This window comes from Amblyraja radiata, chromosome 1, assembly GCF_010909765.2.
Source record: "Amblyraja radiata isolate CabotCenter1 chromosome 1, sAmbRad1.1.pri, whole genome shotgun sequence".
In the NCBI taxonomy this organism is placed as follows: domain Eukaryota; kingdom Metazoa; phylum Chordata; class Chondrichthyes; order Rajiformes; family Rajidae; genus Amblyraja; species Amblyraja radiata.
Genome location: NC_045956.1, coordinates 55,246,075 through 55,266,640, shown reverse-complemented (window position 1 = coordinate 55,266,640; position 20,566 = coordinate 55,246,075). Strand labels below are relative to the sequence as shown.

The 20,566-nt window shown below is 41.9% G+C and overlaps 1 protein-coding gene across 1 annotated transcript in view; it reads right to left on the bottom strand.

Annotated features, from left to right (window-relative positions):
* tbck (TBC1 domain containing kinase) overlaps positions 1 to 20,566 on the bottom strand; it is a 264,109-nt gene that overhangs the window by 136,667 nt on the left and 106,876 nt on the right. Inside the window, exons 15-19 of the mRNA XM_033022118.1 lie at positions 17,472 to 17,570; positions 8,986 to 9,048; positions 6,288 to 6,414; positions 5,942 to 5,992; positions 3,118 to 3,201 (exon numbers count right to left, since the gene is read on the bottom strand). Coding sequence (XP_032878009.1) covers positions 3,118 to 3,201; positions 5,942 to 5,992; positions 6,288 to 6,414; positions 8,986 to 9,048; positions 17,472 to 17,570 — 424 coding nt within the window. The remainder of the gene's footprint in view (positions 1 to 3,117; positions 3,202 to 5,941; positions 5,993 to 6,287; positions 6,415 to 8,985; positions 9,049 to 17,471; positions 17,571 to 20,566) is intronic.

Below are 20,566 nucleotides of genomic sequence, written 5' to 3'. Positions count from 1 at the left end.
AATATGGTTAGTTTGAAGTAACAAAGCACTGCCTGCAAATGGTTGTTTGGGGGGTTTGGGTTGAAGTAAAAAGGCACTCTCTCTCTCTCTCTCTCTCTCCCCTCCTCTCTCTCTCCCTATCCCTCTCTCTTTCTCTCTCCCCCTCTGTCTCTCTCCCTTTCCCTCTCTCTCTCCCCATCCCCCCCTCCTCTCCCCCCCTCTTCTCTCCCCCCCTCTCCTCTCCCCCCCTCCCCCTCCCCCCCTCTCCTCTCCCCCCCTCTCCTCCCCCCTTCCTCTCCCCCCTCCTCTCGCCCCCTCTCTCACTCCCCTCTTTTTCTCCCCTTCCTCCCCCACCGTCCCTCCCCTAAACCCCCCTCCCCTCCAACCTCCCTCCCCCCTCCCCCTCCCCCTCCTCTCAGCACACCCTCTCTCTCCCCCTCTCTCCTCCCCCCCTCCTCCCCCCTCTCTCCCCCCCCTCTCCACACCCCTACCCTCTTCCCTACACCCTCCCTCCCCCTCCCTGCTCCCCACGTCTCCCCCTCACCCCCCTCTCAGCACCCCCTCTCTCTCTCCTCCCCTCCTCCCCCACCTTTCCCCTCTCACCCACCCTCCCTCTTCTCCTCTCCACCCCCCTCTCCATCTTGCCCCTCTCTCTGTGTCTCTGTCTCTCTCTGTGTCTCTGCCCCTTCTCTCTGTGCCCTAACTCTCTACCCCCGCCCCCCCCCCCCCCCCCTCTAGATGTGACTGCAAGTTTGGGGCTATGTGTCAGTAGATAGGGTGGTTATGGGGTAAAAGGAGCAAATTAATAATATTAATATATCAAGGGGGTAATTAGCGTGAGTGCGGGGATAGTTAGTGTGTGTGACGCTGCATGCCGCCTCCCCCCCCACAACCGCACGTTGGGGGAACAGACCCAACGGGTCTGCACTTGGTCTAGTATAATATTAAAACTGTGTGGCTGCTGGCTGGCTGTGTGCGTTTCTGCCTGACTTGTGGCTGCCAGCCTTTGATTCGTTGCTACGCCAACGTGAGACCCAGAAACGCCGAGTATTTTTCCATTTCGGTAGAGATTTCACTTTTCATTCCAAGTATCCACTCCTCATTACATTTCGTCGTGTTTATGTACCGTGGTCGATAGTATCAAGTTTCTTCACATTTGATGTTATATTTCACGTTATTGATATTTAAAGTTTAAAAAAAGCCAACTTTGAAAATAATAACTGCCTGTCAGTGGGAGACTTTTCTAGCAGCTTCCAGTGATGATGTCACAATGGCATCTCACAGTCGTCCAATCACAATGGGATCTGATTTACATAAGTTACCGTGAAGATTCCCGAAAACCGAAAATGACATCACAATGAGATCACTGCGGCCAATATAGAAGCTATATTGATGGAGTGGGGGATGGGAGAAGAAATGTTATTTAAACATTGTCTTTCGTGGGGGAGTGCAAAAGGGGAGAGGTGAGGGAGGAAGTGACTGAGGGTAGGAAAAAGGAGAGGGAGGGAAAGGTGACAGAGAGACAATGGGATCAGCCGCTTCAAGGGGAGTAAGGTGAGATTTTTGCCCCCCCCCCCTCCCAGGTGGGAAGGATTGATTGGCTCAAGGGAAAGCCGACGCCGATCCAAAAGTCGAGTCCATTCATTGGCTCCGGGAAGCGCCGATTGCACCCCCCACCCCCCATGTGGGGAGGATTGATTGTGTTGGGGGAATGGGTTGCATTGGGGGAACGGGTGAGTGGTGGAAACGGGTTGCGTTGGGGAAACGGGTGAGTGATGGAATATTGCGTTGGGGAAACGGGGCACAACGGGTCAGGGTGTAGGGAGGGGAGAGGGGTTATGGAGGGTGGGAGGGAGTTACTGAGGGTAGGGAGTGACTGAGGGTAGGGGAAAGGAGAGGGAGAGAGAGGTAAAGGAGGGAGTGGAGGAGGTGAGGGGAGAGAAGAGGGAGGGTGAAGAGGAGGGAGAGGGAGGGTTGGGGATGAGGGGAAATGAGCTGCGCCTGCGCAGTTGAGGGCTATGGGTGAGTGGTGGAATATTGCGTTGGGCGAAGGTGGGGGCGCCTGTCTCCGGGGACAGGGGACCAGCCCTCCCCTTGTGACACCGCGCCCCACCCCCTCCCCAGCGGGTTCCACTTGCTCTAGTGTATTTATAACATCTTTTAGGATTGTCCTTAATGCTACCTGCCAGAGCTATCTCCTGGCCCCTTTTTGCACTTCTGATCTCCTTTTTCAATTTACTCCTTAGTTCCTAAAACTCCTCCAGGGATGCACTTGATCCCAGCTGCCTATTCATGTCCCATGCATCCTTCATGTTTTTGACCAATGCCTCTATTTCCCTCGTCAGCCAAGCTTCCTTACGTTTGCCTGCATTGCCCTTCACTCTAACGGGCACTTGAGTATTTTTCTAAACAGCCAGTCAAATTCCAAATGAGCCAAGATCACCTGAACTTCTCACCCTCTCCTTGGTGAACTGAATAACAATACGCAGTTCGACAATACTTCTGAATTAATTCCAGCCCAGATGTTTTAACTTAAAGGCTAATAGAATTTTTCAAAGCAATAATTCAATTAAGCAGTCTGAATAATATGATGCACAGAAGTGAATTGTACATGTGAAAACAGGCACATTATATTCTATTACTGTTTCACTGCTGACAAACAAACGCTGTCTTTGAACAGCTGTGCGGCACTCGAATTAATATTGTTTTTTAAATCACCATTTAACAGCCAAGTTCAGCATGGTGAATTAAAGAAGAGCAGTGCAGAAGGAAGAGAGAGAAATGCAGCATCCACACAATTAATGTAGCTTATTCACAAAGCTCCTCTCCTTTCCTGGTGATATACTTTACACATTATACAGTACAGACCTGATTTAATCATCACATTAGCTGGCTGCAGCCAACCTTTTGTTTCTTCTGCATGTTACGGGCATGTTACAACTTGCATAGAGTCATAGATCATACAGCATGGAAACAGGTCATTCGGCCTAACTTGCCCATGCTGACCAACATCTACACTGGTCCCACCTGCCTGCTTTTGGTCCATTTCCCTCTAAACGTGTCCTATCCATGTACCTATATGTTTCTTAAATGTTACAATAGCACCAGGAAGTTGCCTGGAAGTACATTGTGACTTACCTTGTATAACATGAGAATTATCTTTCAAGAAGAAGTTGAACAAGTACTTGGGAATAAATGAAGACATGCAAGCATAGGCCAATGCTGTAACAATAAAAAAAAAATGAACATAGTTAGTAGAATTTCTAGGCACTCCATACCCCACAACAAATTATTTTAAATCTCTGGTATCCCATGCCATACCCTATCAAGAATCACATATATGAATGGCAATTTCTTTGGGAACTGTTACAGGATTCAGTATTTAATGACAGGGGCTCATGCCCTAGACCGACTATGGGCATTTCTTGCCTCATTTTTCCCCTTTCCATTTTGACTCCTTATACATGCATTACTGAAATCGATAGCTGTGTCAGTTTACTCATAGGCAGTACTGTTCAGGCAACATGCTTGTTTAAAATCACAATAAATGTAGGAAAACGCTATCAGATTGTCTCAGAGGTTTGCGCTGTCGAAGGTGCCGCTAGCGGTCAAGAATACACCAGTATTTTCCTGTTCCCTCTTCCTTTCACCACAGTAACTTATTTTTTAATTTCTCAAATATTTATTTACTATTAAAAACTATTGTCCTCCTCCCATGATGGTTTCCTTTAATGTATTTTGTGTTCTGAAAAACCTTCAATTTTTTTCTTTATCTCTCCCTAAATACTGTGGGTGATGAAATATAAATTTACCGAGTTATCATAACACCAGCCCTTCACCTGTCAGTCAGAATTCACTTAAACTTACATGTTAAAATATGTAGAGATTCCAGGCTAGAGATTCCATAAGGAACTGAAACTTTATTATATAAGGTTTTGCAAGATTTTTGCTACCAAAACCTATCATTGAATACCATTAGCACCTGAGTGTGCAGCACAGCATATTTTAGGAATTATATCAAGGTCTGGTATGTGTGACACACTGATAAAAGTGACATGAACTGTAATCCACATGATTTCCAGTGCAAAGTAGCACCCTAATCAACATGGGGCTCAAATACAGGGGCTTAAGGGAGTCTAATGTCTGTACCAACACATTAAAGCAGCAGTGCTTTTCTCAGCCACCAGAGGGGTGCAAATGCAAAGGAATGCCTGCATTCAGAAACATGGTCTCGATATCATCCCTCTTCCAGCCGTCTCTTTACTTCTTTGAAGAGGGTGGGGTCTCATGATGTTGTTCCCAGATACCTTCCATTTGTGTGAAGAATATGTCTGAATAAGGGTCCTGACGCGAAAAGACGATGGTCCATCTCCATTCACAGATGCTGCCCGACATGCCAGGTCCTCCAGCAGAATGTTTTTTGCTGAAGTTTCCAGCATCTGCAGTTTCTTGTGTCTCCGGTGTTTCCAGCCACCTACCCAGCATGAAGCCCTATTGGTAGAAACAAGGAACGGCAGATACTGTTTACAAAAAAAAGACAAAGTGCTGGAGTAACTCAGCGGATCAGGCAGCATCTCTGGGGAATATGGATAGGTAATGTTTCATGTCAGAACCATTCTACAGACTGATATAGTGGGGGGAAGCTGGAAGAAATTAGGGAGATGACAAAGCATGGCGGGTAATAGGTTGATACAGGTGAGGGGGATTTTGATCGGCAATGGTGAACAAAGGCCAGAGATGAAAAGGCAGAAGGCGTATTACAAAAGGATTGAAGCGATGAGAATTGTGAAGTTAGAGTAAGGAATGTAGGTGGAAGGGAAGGGGGCGGGGAGAAATAGGTGTGCATTTAGGTGGGGCACAGAAGAGGGGATATGGGGGGAGGGTTGTGGGGGAAGAAGGGAGGGGGGGGGTGGTAGTTACCTATAATTAGATAGTTCACTGTTCATACCATTGGGTTGTAAGCTACCCAAGCAGAATAGGAAGTGCTGTCCCTCTAGTTAGCATGTGGCCTCAGTCTGGCAATAGAGGAGGCCCAGGACAGAAAGGTCAGTATGGGAATGGGAAAAGGAGTTAAAATGATTAGCAGCCGGGAGATCCAGCAGGCCTCGGCAGACTGTGCAAGAAGCCCTTCTGGCCTTTGGGGATGTGTGCTCTGGTAATTATAACCTACTTGCCACTCAAGGATGTCTCACAACAAGACAACTTAAAATGACAGGTCCTGCTGGGGAGTTCACCTAACAAAACACAATACATGCCAGTGGTTTACTGAGCAGTTTTGGCTCCTCATGTGATCCTGGAGCTAAGACTCACGCGGATATCCTCAGTTAGGGTTCTGTCCAATCCATCTCTTCCCCATTGCAGACTTGGTCTTTGTCTATGGAACTGATGCGCTACAATGCTGTGCACAATATTCTGCACTCTGTACATTCCTCTTTGCTCTATCTATTGTACTTGAGTTTGACTTGATTGTATCCATATATGGTATATCCGATCTGTTTGAGTAGCATGCAAAATAAAGCTCTCCATTATCTCAGCACACATGTATTTGTGTTTCCAAGAGAGAGTTAGATTTAGCTCTTAGGGCTAAAGGAATCAAGGGCTATGGGGAAAAAGCAGGCACGGGGTACTGATTTTAGATGATCAGCCATGATCACATTGAATGGCGGAGCTGGCTTGAAGGGCCGAATGGCCTACTCCTGCACCTATTTTTCTATGTTTTCTATGACAATAATAAACCTAAACCTAAACTTGCGATTCTGCCCACTGTAATAGATGAACCAAAGCTGGGATAATGGCATAGAGTATCATTTCCATCCTAATCCTTGCCCAAGCTGCTGTGGGGCTCAAGGCAGCACTGCTTCCATGTTTGTATTTATATGTGGAGTAGCTGCAAGGTCTCATTTTTCTAGATTCTCCTTAGACTTTTCAACTCAGATATTTATCGCAAATAAATTGTACTTACCTTCGTTATTAAAATTTAGGTACAGGAATGGTGCACACAGCGAATCCAAACCTAGGACAAGAAAATATTTAAGTCAAGACCATAATCAGGAATATAAATTATGACTATCTATACCAGAGAAATCACCAATCATAGCGCCTTTTTAACAGATTCAATGGCTAATGCTTTAATTTACCGAGTATTTCTTCATGCTTAGTATTTCTGATTAGATCCCAGTGATAATAAGGTTTATCCCAATCCACTTCTACTTTATCCACTTTGTCACTCCGTGGTACAGAAATCAGAGTCACACAGCACAGAAACAGTTCCAATGGCCCACCGAGTCCACAAAGAACAATAAACTCACCTTGCCAGTACACCAGGTCTTGATGGGAGACTACCCAGGCCTTTAAAACACGCCTGAACTTTCCATGACCTTCTGGCGACGACAGCAGCTCATCGTACTGATGACAGCGTGGGATATCCACCTCGATCTGAAAGATAATCGGCAAAAGAAAGTAAATAATACCAATCCGGAACTGTCTTGTAAAAGAATGTAACATAGACGAGACTTTGTCCTCCCCTTGTCCTCTTTTCCAGCTTTCTTCCCCCCCCACAATCAGCCTGAAGAAGGGTCCCGACCCGAAATGTCTCCTATCCATGTTCTCGAGAGATATTGCCTGATCTGCGGAGTTAGTCCAGAACTATGAGTCTTTTTTTGTAAATCAACATCTGCAGTTCCTTGTTTCTAATCTAAAATATACCGTTGTTTACACATTATATGATACATGGAACTTAATTAGGCACAATCACAAGCGCCTATCCCTTGATGGCGACTCCAGGGTCTTGCAAGAGTTGATTTGCAGGATTTCGAATTTCACATCCTTATCTTTGACCTCTGTAACATCGCTTACAAATATATCCCTGCTTCATTTCATCTGTTGCTCATCCATGCCATTGTGGCTGTTAGGCTTGACTGCTATGGCACACTCTTGGCCACTCTCCTTTCTGTTCCCACAATAAACTTTGTCATCCAAAGTGCTGTTGTCCATGTCTTCTTTTCATCCTCCCTGAGCATGTTTATCTACACTGAGTTCTGGTTAACCTATGAATCAGTATTAATTTATTTTCCCTTATTTTAAATTTCTCCCACAACCTTCATAACTCTCTCTAGCCCCATAATTCAACACGTGTGTCCACAATTTTGGTCTATTGAGCAGATTTGAATGTAATTGTTTCACCATTGACAATCGTTTATTCATATGCCAAGGCTCCTAAAGGGGCTGTCCCACTGCGGCGACCTAATTGGCGAATTTATAAGAGTTTGCCCTTGAACCATACTCGCAGCATGGTCGACACGAGGTCTTAGGAGGTCTTTGTAACTCTCCTTCATGCTTGAGAATAGTCCCCGTGTACTCAAAACTTCAGCTAGGTCATGGCGTATTTTCCAGCATGCTGAAAAATGCCCGTGAGTAAAAAAAGGTCGCCATGGAAAAAATCGATATTTTTTTACTCGTAGGTTTAATCAAAGTAGGTCACAGTAGGTCAGTATGTTATTCGTAGGTAATCTAAGGCAATCGAAGGTAATCAAGGGTAGTCGAAGGTAGCCATAGATAGTCTTCAACATAGTCGAAGGAGGTCATCTTCAGTCTCCACTATTCGATGTCCAATTTTCCCGAAGTTAGTCGTAGCTAGTCGAAGCTAGTCTTCAACATAGTTGAAGGAAGTTGAAGGAGGTCTTCCACATAGTCGAAGAAGGTCTTCAACATGACACTTTTTCATACTCTCCTAAACTCTTCTAAACTCGCAAATTAGGTCGCCACAGTGGGACAGGCCCATAAGTTTAGTTTTGGTTTAGTTTAGTTTAGAGATCCAGCACAAACAGGCACTTCAGCCCACAGGTCCGCACCAACCAGCGATTCCCGCACATTAACACTATCCTACATACACTAGGGAGAATTTACAATTTTACCAAGCCAATTAAACTCAAACCCTGTATGTCTGTGGAGTGTGGGAAGAAACCGGAGCTCTCGGAGATAGCCCATGCGGTCACGGGGAGAACGTACAAACTCCGTACAGACAGCACCCGTAGTTGGGATCGTAGTTGCTCTGTAAGGCAGCAACTCTACCTCTGCGCCACCGTGCTGCCCCAACTCAGTAATTCTGTCCCGAATCTTCTCCACCTCTCCATTTGGTATTTCATCTTTCAGGCGTTCTCTATCATTTTCCAAATATCTCCTTTGTGCCTTGGCATCAATGATTTTTTGACAATGCTCTACTGAAGCTTCATGGAACATTTTTACCCGGCCAAATGAGAAATTACTGGATCATGCAATGTTTTTTGTTTCAGCCTGACTCTAAGAGAAATGAAGCAGTCGCCTGTCATGTGGAACCAGAGCAAATATTTCACAGGTGAGATAAATAGTTTAGTGTAGGGAGGTGAGCAAACAAAATAAAGTTTCCCTCCTCTTGAAAGAGACAATATATCTTACGTGAGCTAACTTGCTAAATCCCAATATATTATAATTAACAAGTAAAACACGTATTAAGATCTTCATAACTCATGTTTAGAGGCACGAGGGACTCGAAACGTGAGCACAAATCTAAGTACTGGAGGGACTCAGCGGGTCAGGCAGCATCTGTTGAAGGAAATGGACAGACGACATTTTGGGTTGGGTCTCATCTTTAGTCTGAAGAACGGTACCATCCCAGAATTTTTGTTTTGCTCAGGAAAGAGGAGCCTGCCATATCCTTAATAATATAAAATGATTACTGGTATGATGCCCAATGAAAGAATATTAATTTACACAGCATCCACTTTCCACATCTTAAAGTTCCACTACCGATAAATTACTTTCTGAAATGTATTTAATGTCGATATCACTAGTTATCTTTATAATTACATTGGCTAAAAGTTAGTCAGAGATAATAGATAAAAAGGACGTTGTAGTTTGACTACAATTTCACTAATTACACATAGCAAAGTAACACAACAATTGCATAAAGTGCTCTGGCACTGATAATTTAGAAAAATGTGGATAATGACTTCAGCCGTTTGCCTTTACCTGTCGATCAGTTGGTATTGGAGTATCTTTGTCAATCGCATCATATTTTGCTTGAATGTCTCCCTGAAATTATGATATGATCAGTTTCATCTAAATAATTAACACCGATTGGAAGTTTACAATACCTAGTATTGTCCGTAGACAAACTTTTCAGACAGTGCTTAAGAAAATATTGTTCCACTGCTTTTTTTCACCTTTTTTCCTTTCACACAGAAACAACATTTGAATACAAAACATTCTTACTTTTGTTAGACTTATGAAAGTTGTCACATTTCATTGATTTTCTGAAGAGGATACAAATTACTCTGATGTTTAAAAAACAAGTTAAACTGGTTATAGTAGAGACACTGAGAACACAAAAATATAATTATCAAAATGCCCAGCTAGGTAAAATATTAAGTGTAATCTAGGATAAATCACAGCAAAGATGTAACAGAATACCTTGTGAATTCATTGCTACAGAAGGCTGTGGAGGCCAAGTCAATGGATATTTTTACGGTGGAGATTCTTGATTAGTACGGGTGCCAGGGGTTATGGGGAGGAGGAAGGGCTGGGAGGGAAAGATAGATTAGCCATGGTCGAATGGCAGAGTAGACTTGATGGGCCGAATGCCCTAATTCTGCTCCAATAATTTATGAACTTACTAATTATTGAGCATGTCTAATCTTTAGCACTTGCTGGGACCAGTTATATAAATTCACAAGTAATAAGTCAATGCAATAGAATAAGTGGGGAAAAAAGTACAAATTAATTATTTCTATTATTCAATCTAATCTTAACGTATAAAGTGGGTTACGAACAAATATGTGGATCCACTCCTTTATCAACTGATTGAGAATTGTAGAAATATAAAGTACACAAGGATGCCATTTGGCACATCTTTTCATGTCAACTAAAAATGTACATCCAGATGAATCATTTCTAAGATCCTGGCCCTGTGCCTTGTAAATAATATATAATGCAGCTCAGAACATATCATCTTGACTCATTTAGCATATAAAATGAACTTCAGTGCTGCAACAAATATTTTTAAAATACAGTTACAAAAAAATTGAAGAAATAGGGAGATTTCTTAAATAGCCTTTAAGACTATTCTTAGTTCTCTTTAGCAATTTTTTTCAACGATAAAGAGTTCCAGAATTGTTATTTGTGTGACTAAATTCATTTTTTACTGCACCAGTTAATAATTTTGGAATCAAATATATTGCAAGGATTGATTCTGCAACTTGGGTGGTTGTCTACATGAATAAATATTTAGGAAAACAAAATATCCCAAGACGGAAAGTCATAATCAGAGATAGTATTTAAGAACGATGTCGTATTCATCCTCGCCAATGTTATTGGGATAGTTTCTCTTGAACCATAATAGCCCTCAGTGTAATAACACAGACAAATAGTGTTTTAGTCTGAGACATGTAGAACCAATTATGCTTTATGATTTATCAATTGATTTGAAAAAAGTATAATTCTAAGGATAATTATTATTTGTCCTTTAAAGCAAGCTCTATGACTCTAGCTTTAATTAAGACATTTTATATACATGTTTTGTAGATTGAGATGTCAAACTCCAGAAAAGTAATTAGCCACTACATTGAGAGGATTGTAGGTTGTGAATCAGGAAACCAAAGTGCCCTGTGAATTGGAGGAAAAGGCATAAAAAAGGGGGAAACCACAGAAGTAGCTTAAAAACTATAGGTCATGGTAATTATTAATACACATACAGTCACTTGCATTTGTTCTGCACGAAGCAAGAGAGAATTTCCAAACAATTTCCAAATTAAGGATAGCCATATCAGGAATGCAAGTTATGAAGAAGGCCTCAAAGAATGTCTAGTGTAACTCCATGTTCTATATTCAGGAACTGGTTTTGAGGTGTCAGCTTTTTTTTTGTGAAGCTGTTAGTCAGCTGTTCCCCAGTTTGGCAAGTTGGAATGCTTGACCACAGGATGCTCTAATTTATACAGGGAGGAATTCTGTACCACACACGACGAGATATATTATTGTGCTGTGTTGATACACTCCTTGACAACTATAACTTTTAACTCTTAAGTGAGCAAATGGTTGTGTTAATGAAGAGCTGGAATATTTTCTACTGTTGGGCAGTCTTCAAAAACTAAATTTCGTTTTTGCTTATGTCTTTTCCCACCCTAGAAAATAACAAAGAAATCTGAATGCTACTGCAATTCCTGACCATGATTAGGTCGTCAAGTCAAGAGTGTTTTATTGTTATATGTCCCAGATAGAACAGTGAAATTCTTGCTGCATCACAATAGAATATGTAAACATTGTACACTGTAAACAATATGATAAACGAGAGAGAAAAAGTTCAGTGTGTATATATACACATACTCACAAGTACATACATATACACACACACACATACTGTATATATACACATACACTCATACTCAAAAAACAAACAATAGTATTGTAATAATAATAATAAAAATAATAATAATAATAATAATAGTCTATTGTAGTTCAGAGCTTATTTGAGGTTGTAGTGTTTAATAGCCTGATGGCTGTAGGGAAGAAGCTGTTCCTGAACCTGGATGTTACAGTTTTCAGGCTCCTGTACCTTCTTCCCGATGGCAGTGGTGAAATGAGTGTGTTGCCCGGATGGTGTGAGTCTCTGATGATGCTGGCTGCCTTTTTGAGGCAGCGACTCTGATAAATCCCTTCGATGGTGGGGAGGTCAGAGCCGGTGATGGACTGGGCAGTGTTCACAACTTTTTCCCGTCTTTTCCACTCCTGGACGTTCAAGTTGCCGAACCAGGCCCTGATGCAGCCAGTAATTATGTGCTCTCCTGTGTATCTGTAGAAGTTCTAGAGAATCCTCTCTGGCATACCAAATCTCCGTAATCTTCTCAGGAAGTAATGGCATTGATTTGCTTTATTTATAATTGTATCAGTGTGCTGGGTCCAAGAAAGATCTTTGGAAATATGCACAACCAGGAATTTGACGTTTTTGACTCTCTCCAAACTTATAACTGATATAAACGGATACAAACAGGATTGTGGGTCCTCATCCTTCCTCTTCCAAATTCCACAATCAGTTCATTGGTTTTACTGATGTTGAGAGCCAGGTTGTTGTGCTGGCACCATTTGGTCAATCGGTCGATCTCACTTCTATACTCTGATTCATCACCATCTGTAATTCGTCCAACAACGGTGGTGGCGTCGGCAAACTTGAAGATGGGAGTTTGCACTACGTCTGGATACACGGCCATGAGTATAGAGCAGGGGGCTGATCACGCAGCTGATAGTTAATGAGGAAGATGTATTTCTGCCAATTCGAACAGACTGTGGTCTGTGGATGAGGAATTGCAGAGGGATGCGCGGAGGCCCAGTAAAGCTATCATAACAGAATTATAGATGTCTAGCAACTAGCACCAGATAATGTCTTGGTACTGTCTCTTCTGAAGCCAATTTAAACTTCCATTGTGAACTCGGTGGGCCAAAGTGCCTGTTTCAATGCTGTATCTCTAAAACTAAAGTAAAAGTACAGATACTCAAACATTACAAACAGAAGTAAACATCATTCGCATCATGCTTGCATTCTAAAGTATGAAATATTCTCTTTACATTTTTTCTTCCATCACACAAGTAAAACCACCCCACTCAAGTTCCCTCCAACTCGCATTATTGCTCCCTTGGTTCGGCCCAACCGACACAATGCGACTGCCTTTGCTGATCTAATAAAATTAATCCTTTGTCTCTGATCTTGTCGTCACCACAAAGCCTTTTCCTATCGTCACTCACACCATATCGCCGTCACTCTGCACTCAGAAGTTGGACTGGCAGCTGCTTGGAGTTGTGTCAAATCGAGTCGACATATGCACGGTGAGGTGCAGGTACAGTGAAAAGCGTGCATGCAGCAGTATCATGGGCACATAGTCTCATACAAGACACAGAACATCAATTATGCATAAATTCTGGAAGACAGTGAAAAAATAAAGACTGTGTGCAAAAAGCAAGACATTGGGGCAAAACAAACCACTAGCGGAATTTAACGGATCGAGCAGCATTTTTGTGTGGGAGGGGAGGGGGGGAAGGAATTATCGATATTTTGGGTCAAGACCCTGCATCAGGACTAAGAGTTGACATGCATGAGGGACGATATAAAGAAGAAAGTGGGAATGGTGAGACAGGCCTCTGGGATTAGCAGGTATTGGTTGTACTGCTGTTAGTGTTGTCTATTTACTTGAATATGCCAAACATTCTGAAAAAGGGTCTCGACCCAAAACGTCATCTATTCCTTTTCATCCAGAGATGCTGTCTGTGCCGCTGAGTACTCCAATCTTTTGATTCCATCTTCGGTTTAAACCAGCATCTGTAGTTCCTTCCTAAACTTTACTCTTCCCCTGGTTCCACTGTCAAATCCTACCAGCATTTTAAACCACCTTTTCTGGAACTCCTCCTCAAACTCCTTCAGTCTTTTTATCTCTTTCCCTTCAACTACAACCTGAATAAACATCTCAGTACAACTTCCGATTCTCCCACCCAGAGTTAAAATCTATTCTGCTTCCACCTCACTGATACTACTTGGAAGGTTTCTCTGTATTAATGTTTAAAAAGGTTTTTCTATCCAATAAACATTTCAAACCAAATTATTTTTATTCTTTCTTACAGCATAAAATCTTCTTAGGCCCCCTTCGGTCATGACTAATTATGGGTGTCTCCAGGGTGTTATTCTCTATATGGCGGATGCCTGTGCATGACTTTATTTAACGTGGAGAAACTGGTGCACAGACAACCACCCCATGGTCCTTGACAGATATGGGTCAGGATCCAGTGGCATGGAGTCCAAGACGACCGGAGACTCTTTTCTGTTGCAGCATTCATCCGCCTTCCCAGCCGCTGTGACACTCCACTAAGGTCAGCCTGTTCCACCGTTGAGGTTTTGGTTGGATTGCTCTTTGTCAGAGACCACCCCCTCGACCTTACTGCCATGCGTGGCCCTACCAGGAGCATCGCTCTCAGGATCTCAGGTCCACACAAGCTTCTCCACCACGACCAGGTGACAATCCACGGAACTAATTACATAAAATACTAGACCAAGTGCAGACCCGTTGGGTCTGTTCCCCCAACGTGCGGTTGTGGGGGGGGAGGCGGCACGCAGCGTCACACACACTAACTATCTCCCCCCCCCCGCATTCACGCTAATTACCCCCTTGATATTATATTAATATTATTAATTTGCTCCTTTTACCCCATAACCACCCTATCTACTGATGCATAGCCCCCAACTTGCAGTCACATCTAGAGAGCGGGGGGGGGGGGGGGGGTGGGGGTAGAGAGTGAGGGCAGAGAGAGAAGGGGCAGAGGCAGAGAGAGAGACAGAGACACAGAGAGAGGGGCAAGAGGGATAGGGGGGGTGGAGAGGAGGAGAAGAGGGAGGGTGAGTGAGGGAGGAATGGTGGGGGAGGAGGGGAGGAGAGAGAGAGGGTGAGAGAGAGGGGGTGCTGAGAGGGGGGTGAGGTGGGGAGCAGGAAGGGGGAGGGTGGAGGGAAGAGGGTAGGGGGTGTGGAGGGGAGGGAGTTTAGGGGAGGGAGGGAGGGTGGGGGAGGGGATGGAGGGGAGGAGGGGAGAGAAAAGAGGGGAGAGAGAGAGGGGGGAGAGGAGGGGGGGGGAGAGGAGAGGAGAGGGGGGAGAGGAGAGGGGGGGGAGAGGAGAAGGGGGAGAGGAGAGGGGGGAGGAGAAGGGGGAGAGGAGAGGGGGGGAGGAGAGGGGGGAGAGGAGAGGGGGGAGAGGAGAGGGGGGGAGGAGAGGGGGGGAGAGGAGGGGAGAGGAGAAGAGAGGGGGGGAGAGGAGAGGGGGAGAGGAGAGGGGGGGGGAGGAGAGGGGGGGAGGAGAAGAAAGGGGGGGAGAGGAGAAGGGGGGAGAGGATAGGGGGGGAGGAGAGGACGGAGAGGAGAGGGGGGAGAGGAGAGGGGGGAGGAGGAGAGGGGGAGGAGAGGGGGGAGAGGTAAGGGGGAGGAGAACCTAAAAAGCATTTTAGAACCAAAAAAGACACATTCTGCAAGCATTGTAGAACCAAAAGAGACACTTTTTGCAAACATTTTAGAACCAATAAACACTTTTTGCAAACATTTTAGAACCAATAAACACTTTTTGCAAACATTTTAGAACCAATAGACACATTCTGCAAGCGTTTTAGAACCAATAAGGACACTTACATTTGAGTAGACATATGTTCAGTGTTATTCACAGCTCAGAGAAACGTGACCCTCTGCCTTCCTCCAGCTTGCAGACACTGATTGAGGCACACCACTTCCTGGTTTTATAGTCCCTCCCCCCTGCCGCCAGCAGGGGCAGCAGAGAAAATGGGGAATTTCGTAAAATCATTAATATCTCTGTCATTTTTCATCGACGGCACATCGATGGCACAATCCTCGGCACACATACGGCAGAGGGGGGCTCTGAGCAAGGTGGCCAAAAATGGCGGCCGTAGGTGGCGGCGATCTCTCGGAAATCGCAGCACAGATGGCCAAAACCGGTCAAGAACAGACTTTTAGTAATATAGATATTTATGTAATTAGTTCATGATTAACTAAATACATATTTAGTATGCAATGGTTACTATATTCACAAAACCCAAGTGTAATATATCAACATAATCTCCTAATGATATGATCTACTTTAAATTGAATCATGATGTTTAACTTCCCCCTTTCTGATTTTAACATAAATCTAATTTTTCTAATGTACACCTGAATTATCCTCGGCTAAGATAATTACTAAGCAACTTCATGAATGCAATTTTTCACGTTCTCAGTTGACAGCTATTGGTAAAATAAGCAGTTAGTTGACCACATAGAACATAGAACTGTTACAAATCCCATGTCTGCCATGCCAAAGTTTTCCATGAACGTATTCATATTTTGTTACGTTTATACTCTCTAGAATTTAGGAGATTGAGAGGGGATCTTATAGAAACTTACAAAATTCTTAAGGGGTTGGACAGGCTAGATGCAGGAAGATTGCTCCCGATGTTGGGGAAGTCCAGGACAAGGGGTCACAGCTTAAGGATAAGGGGGAAATCCTTTAAAACCGAGATGAGAAGAACTTTTTTCACACAGAGAGTGGTGAATCTCTGGAACTCTCTGCCACAGAGGGTAGTCGAGGCCAGTTCATTGGCTATATTTAAGAGGGAGTTAGATGTGGCCCTTGTGGCTAAGGTGATCAGAGGGTATGGAGAGAAGGCAGGTACGGGATACTGAGTTGGATGATCAGCCATGATCATATTGAATGGCGGTGCAGGCTCGAAGGGCCGAATGGCCTACTCCTGCACCTAATTTCTATGTTTCTATGTTTATTCCTACATTTTTTCCCAAGGTTTCCATGTATAAATAATATAAATTAAATGAATTATATAAAAATAAGGGAAGAGTGCTTGACTTAAAAATGGGTTCACAGTTACTTTTGTAAAATGTATATTGTGTATATCCTGAACTTTAATCACACATGAGGCAAGACTACACTCTTGTGGCCAAAAAAGCATAATTGCAGACAATTACTCTCATACTGTATAACCTTGTTACTTTCTTAGAAACTGCTGCCAAATCAGATATTTTACACTGTAAATAAAATCTGAAGCCATTCACGGCACTAACTGTTACACCACGGAGTAAGCTTATTTTTCTCATCTGCCAATGCATTTTAGTCTGAAGAAGGGTCTTGACCCGAAATGCCACCCATTCCTTCTCTCCAGAGATGCTGCCTGACCTGCTGAGTTAAGGGCCTGTTCCACTTGGCCGACCTAATCCGCAAGTTCTGGCGAATTTGCCCTTGACTCATACTCGCAGCATGGTCGACACGAGGTCGTAGGAGATCTTCGTAACTCTCCTTCATGCTCGAGAGTGGTCTCCGCGTACTCGAGGCCTCAGCTGCGTTGCGGCGTTTTTTTCAATATGTTAAAAAATGCCCGCGAGTAGAAAAAGGTCGTAAGTTTAGTCGTAGTAGATCAAAGTAGGTCGACATGTCAGTCGTAGGTAATCGAGGGTAGTCGAAGGTAGTCGTAGATAGTCTTCATCATAGTCGAAGGGAGGTCGAAGGAGATCGAAGGAGGTCGTCTTCACTCTCCGCTATTGGGTGTCTAATTTTCCCGGAGTTAGTCATAGCTAGTCATAGCTAGTCGAAGCTGGTCTTCAACATAGTCGAAGGAGGTCTTCTACATAGTCGAAGGAGGTCTTCAACATGTCATTTTTTCCAAACTCTTCTAAACTCGCCAATTAGGTCGCCCAAGTCGGACAGCCCCTTTACTCCAGCATTTTGTGTCTACCTACAATGCATTTTAGTAGATCCAGGGCAGCAGATTTTTGGATCACCATGTGATAACTGTGGCATTTAGTTCTGTGCCTCTTCCCCAACAGCAGTAATTGTTTAAGAACCCAGATGAGAAAAGGATAGATTTCTTCCTTGAGATTGCAAAGAAATTGAACCGTTTATCAGAAAAGAAAACTTCTGCAACAACTTGTTCTTACCTCGACTCCAAGTAGTGCAGCCCAGGTCAAACCTCTCACCAATGGAGGAATGTCCACTCTTGATTCTCTCCATATTTGATTCTTTTTATACGGGTAAGCCTGAATAATAAGAGAGAGAAGAATGGTCATCAAAACCTCAAGCTCAATTACATTTCACGTTATTTCACAATTGTGTTCTTCACCCTATTTGCTGATGGCAGTACTGTCATCCCATCCTCTCATCTGAATAAAAAACAGGGGATAAAATAACCTAGAAAACATTGCAAGTGTTACCGGATCTAAATTTGCAAGAGGTGTTTAGCCCAAAAGATATTAGTAAAAGAAAATAGCAATAATATTCTTCATTATATTCTTTTTTTTTTAATAATATTTTTATTAGAAGTACACATAATATAAAGTATAGTTACATATTATAGTAAAAAAACTTTTCATATACATCTGTCATACATTATTAAAATTTTCAATTGTCGATTACTTCTGCTTCTAGTGTTTTTTTTAAATATAGAAAAAGAGAGAAAGAGAGAATAAAGAGGTACAAATATCAAAAAAACAGAAAAGGTGGAATGGATTACTTATAATACGTCATTGGCGATAGGTTCGTAGATTATAAAGTATGACTTTTCATCTAATCCTGAGTTCAAGTTTCAGTTGGGTTTTCGTGCTGGGCCAATCTATCCCGTCAGATAATTAATGAATGGAGCCCATATTTTATCAAAAAGCTCTTGTTTGTCCATTAAGACAAGTCTAATTCTTTCTAGGTATAGGGTCTCCGACATTTCCGCAATCCACATTTTAATTGTGGGGGTTATAGGGCCTTTCCAAAATTTTAATATTAATTTTTTCCCGGTTATTATACTGTAGTTGAGGACATTTCTTTGGCTTGTTGTGAGTGTTAAACTTTGTTCTGATATTCCAAGTATTATTAATTTTGAGTTTGGATCCAGTTTTGTATTAATAACTTCTGAAATTATTTCAAAAATATCAGTCCAGAAATGTTTAATTTTTATACAATTTGCAAACGTATGTGTTAAATTAGCCTCTAGATGTAGACATTTATCACAAATAGGAGAGATTTGTGGGAAGATTCTATTTAGTTTTATTTTAGAGTAGTGTAATCTATGTAAGACTAAATTGTATTAAAGCATGTCTGGCATTTAACGAACATTGATGTATATGTTGTAAACATTCGTCCCAAATATCTTTCGTTATAGGATGACCTAATTCATTTTCCCATGTGTGTCTATATGGTTCCGTCGGTGGTACCTCGTTGTTTAGGAGGGTGTTATAAATATAAGCTATTAATTTTTCAGTGTTAGGATGCTTGTTCAAACATTCATTAAGGATTTCTGGTTCCCTAGTCCTGTAGACTTGTGTATTAGATTTAACATAATCTCTTATTTGTAGATATCTGAATAAATTATTTGAGTGCAGTCCATGATTCTGTTGTAACTCTTGAAATGAAAGAAAAGTGCCTTTCCCATAAAGATGTCCAATCTTTTTAATTCCATAATTTTTCCATTGTGTGAAACCCTTATCCAAAAAGGATGGCTTGAATAAAGGATTATTTACAATGGGAAGGCATAGTGGTATATTATTCAATTTTAAAACTTTTTTTAATTGTTTCCAAATTCGTATTCCACTATGTATTATGGGGTTTTCCTTATAGGTTTTTTGTGCAGTTTTGTGGGAGGAAATATGATCGGACCAATTTCAAAAGGTAAACAGTCTTCCTTTTCCATCCTTAACTAATCTGGTTGTTGATCCATTTCTTCCAGCCAGAAATTCATGTTTTTAATATGGACTGCCCAGAAATAAAACAAGAAATTTGGCAAAGCCAAACCTCCATTTATCTTTGATTTACATAAATGTTTTTTACTTATTGCATGATTCTTATAATCCCAGATAAAACTTGTAACAATGGAGTCGACTTTTTTGAAAAAAGTTTTTGGGATATATATCGGGATTAATTGAAATAGGTACAGTAGTTGCGGTAAGAAGATCATTTTTATAGCATTAATTCTACCAAGCATTGAAATGGGAAGTGTTTTCCAGTATTGAATATTCTTGTGTAGTTTATTCAGTAAGGGTTGAAAATTTAGTTTAAATAAAGAGGTATATGTCTTAGTTACATAGATTCCTAAGTATTTAAATTTATCTTTAACTATTTTAAAAGGGGATTGTTGTAATGTATGTAAATTGAGTTTTGTTATTGGCATGATTTCACTTTTATTCCAATTAATTCTATATCCTGAAAACTGACCGAATTGAGTTATTAAATTTAATAGATTTGGAATACTAGTTTCTAACTTTGTAATATATATTAGTACATCATCTGCATATAAGGAAATTTTATTCCTTGTGTCTCTAGTGTTGTATCCGTATATTCCTGTATGGGTTCTAACGCTTTCTGCTAAGGGTTCGATTGCAAGAGCAAATAATAGTGGGGATAGTGAACATCCTTGTCTACAACCTCTAGAGAGATTAAATTTAGTTGATAACATTTGGTTTGTTAATATTCTAGCTGTTGGATTAGAGTATAACAATTTAACCCATGTACAGTACTTCTCTCCCAATTGAAATGTTTCCATCACCGAAAATAAATATGGCCATTCTACCTGGTCAAATGCTTTTTCAGCATCTAACAAAATAATTGTTAGATTTGCATTAGGAATTCTATCGGAGTATATAATATTGAATAGTCTTCTCAGATTATAAAATGAATAACGTTTTGGAATAAAACCTGTTTGGTCGGGGTGTATTAATTTGTTAATCACTAAGCTCAATCTATGAGATAGAATTTTAGTTAATATTTTCTGATCAGTATTTAAGAGGGCTATTGCTCTATATGAACCTGGGTCTTCAAGATCCTTATCCGTTTCTGGTATGAGTATGATTGTAGATTCATTTAGAGTTTCTGGGAGTTTCTGTTGAGTGTAAGCGTATTTGTACAGTGTCTGTAGGCGTGGAGAAACCAGATCATAAATGTTTTAATAAAATTCAGAACTTAGACCTGCAGGACCTGCAGCCTTTCCGTTTTTTAAAGATTTAATTGACTCTTCGATGTCTTTTATCGTAATTTCAGCACCTAGCGATTC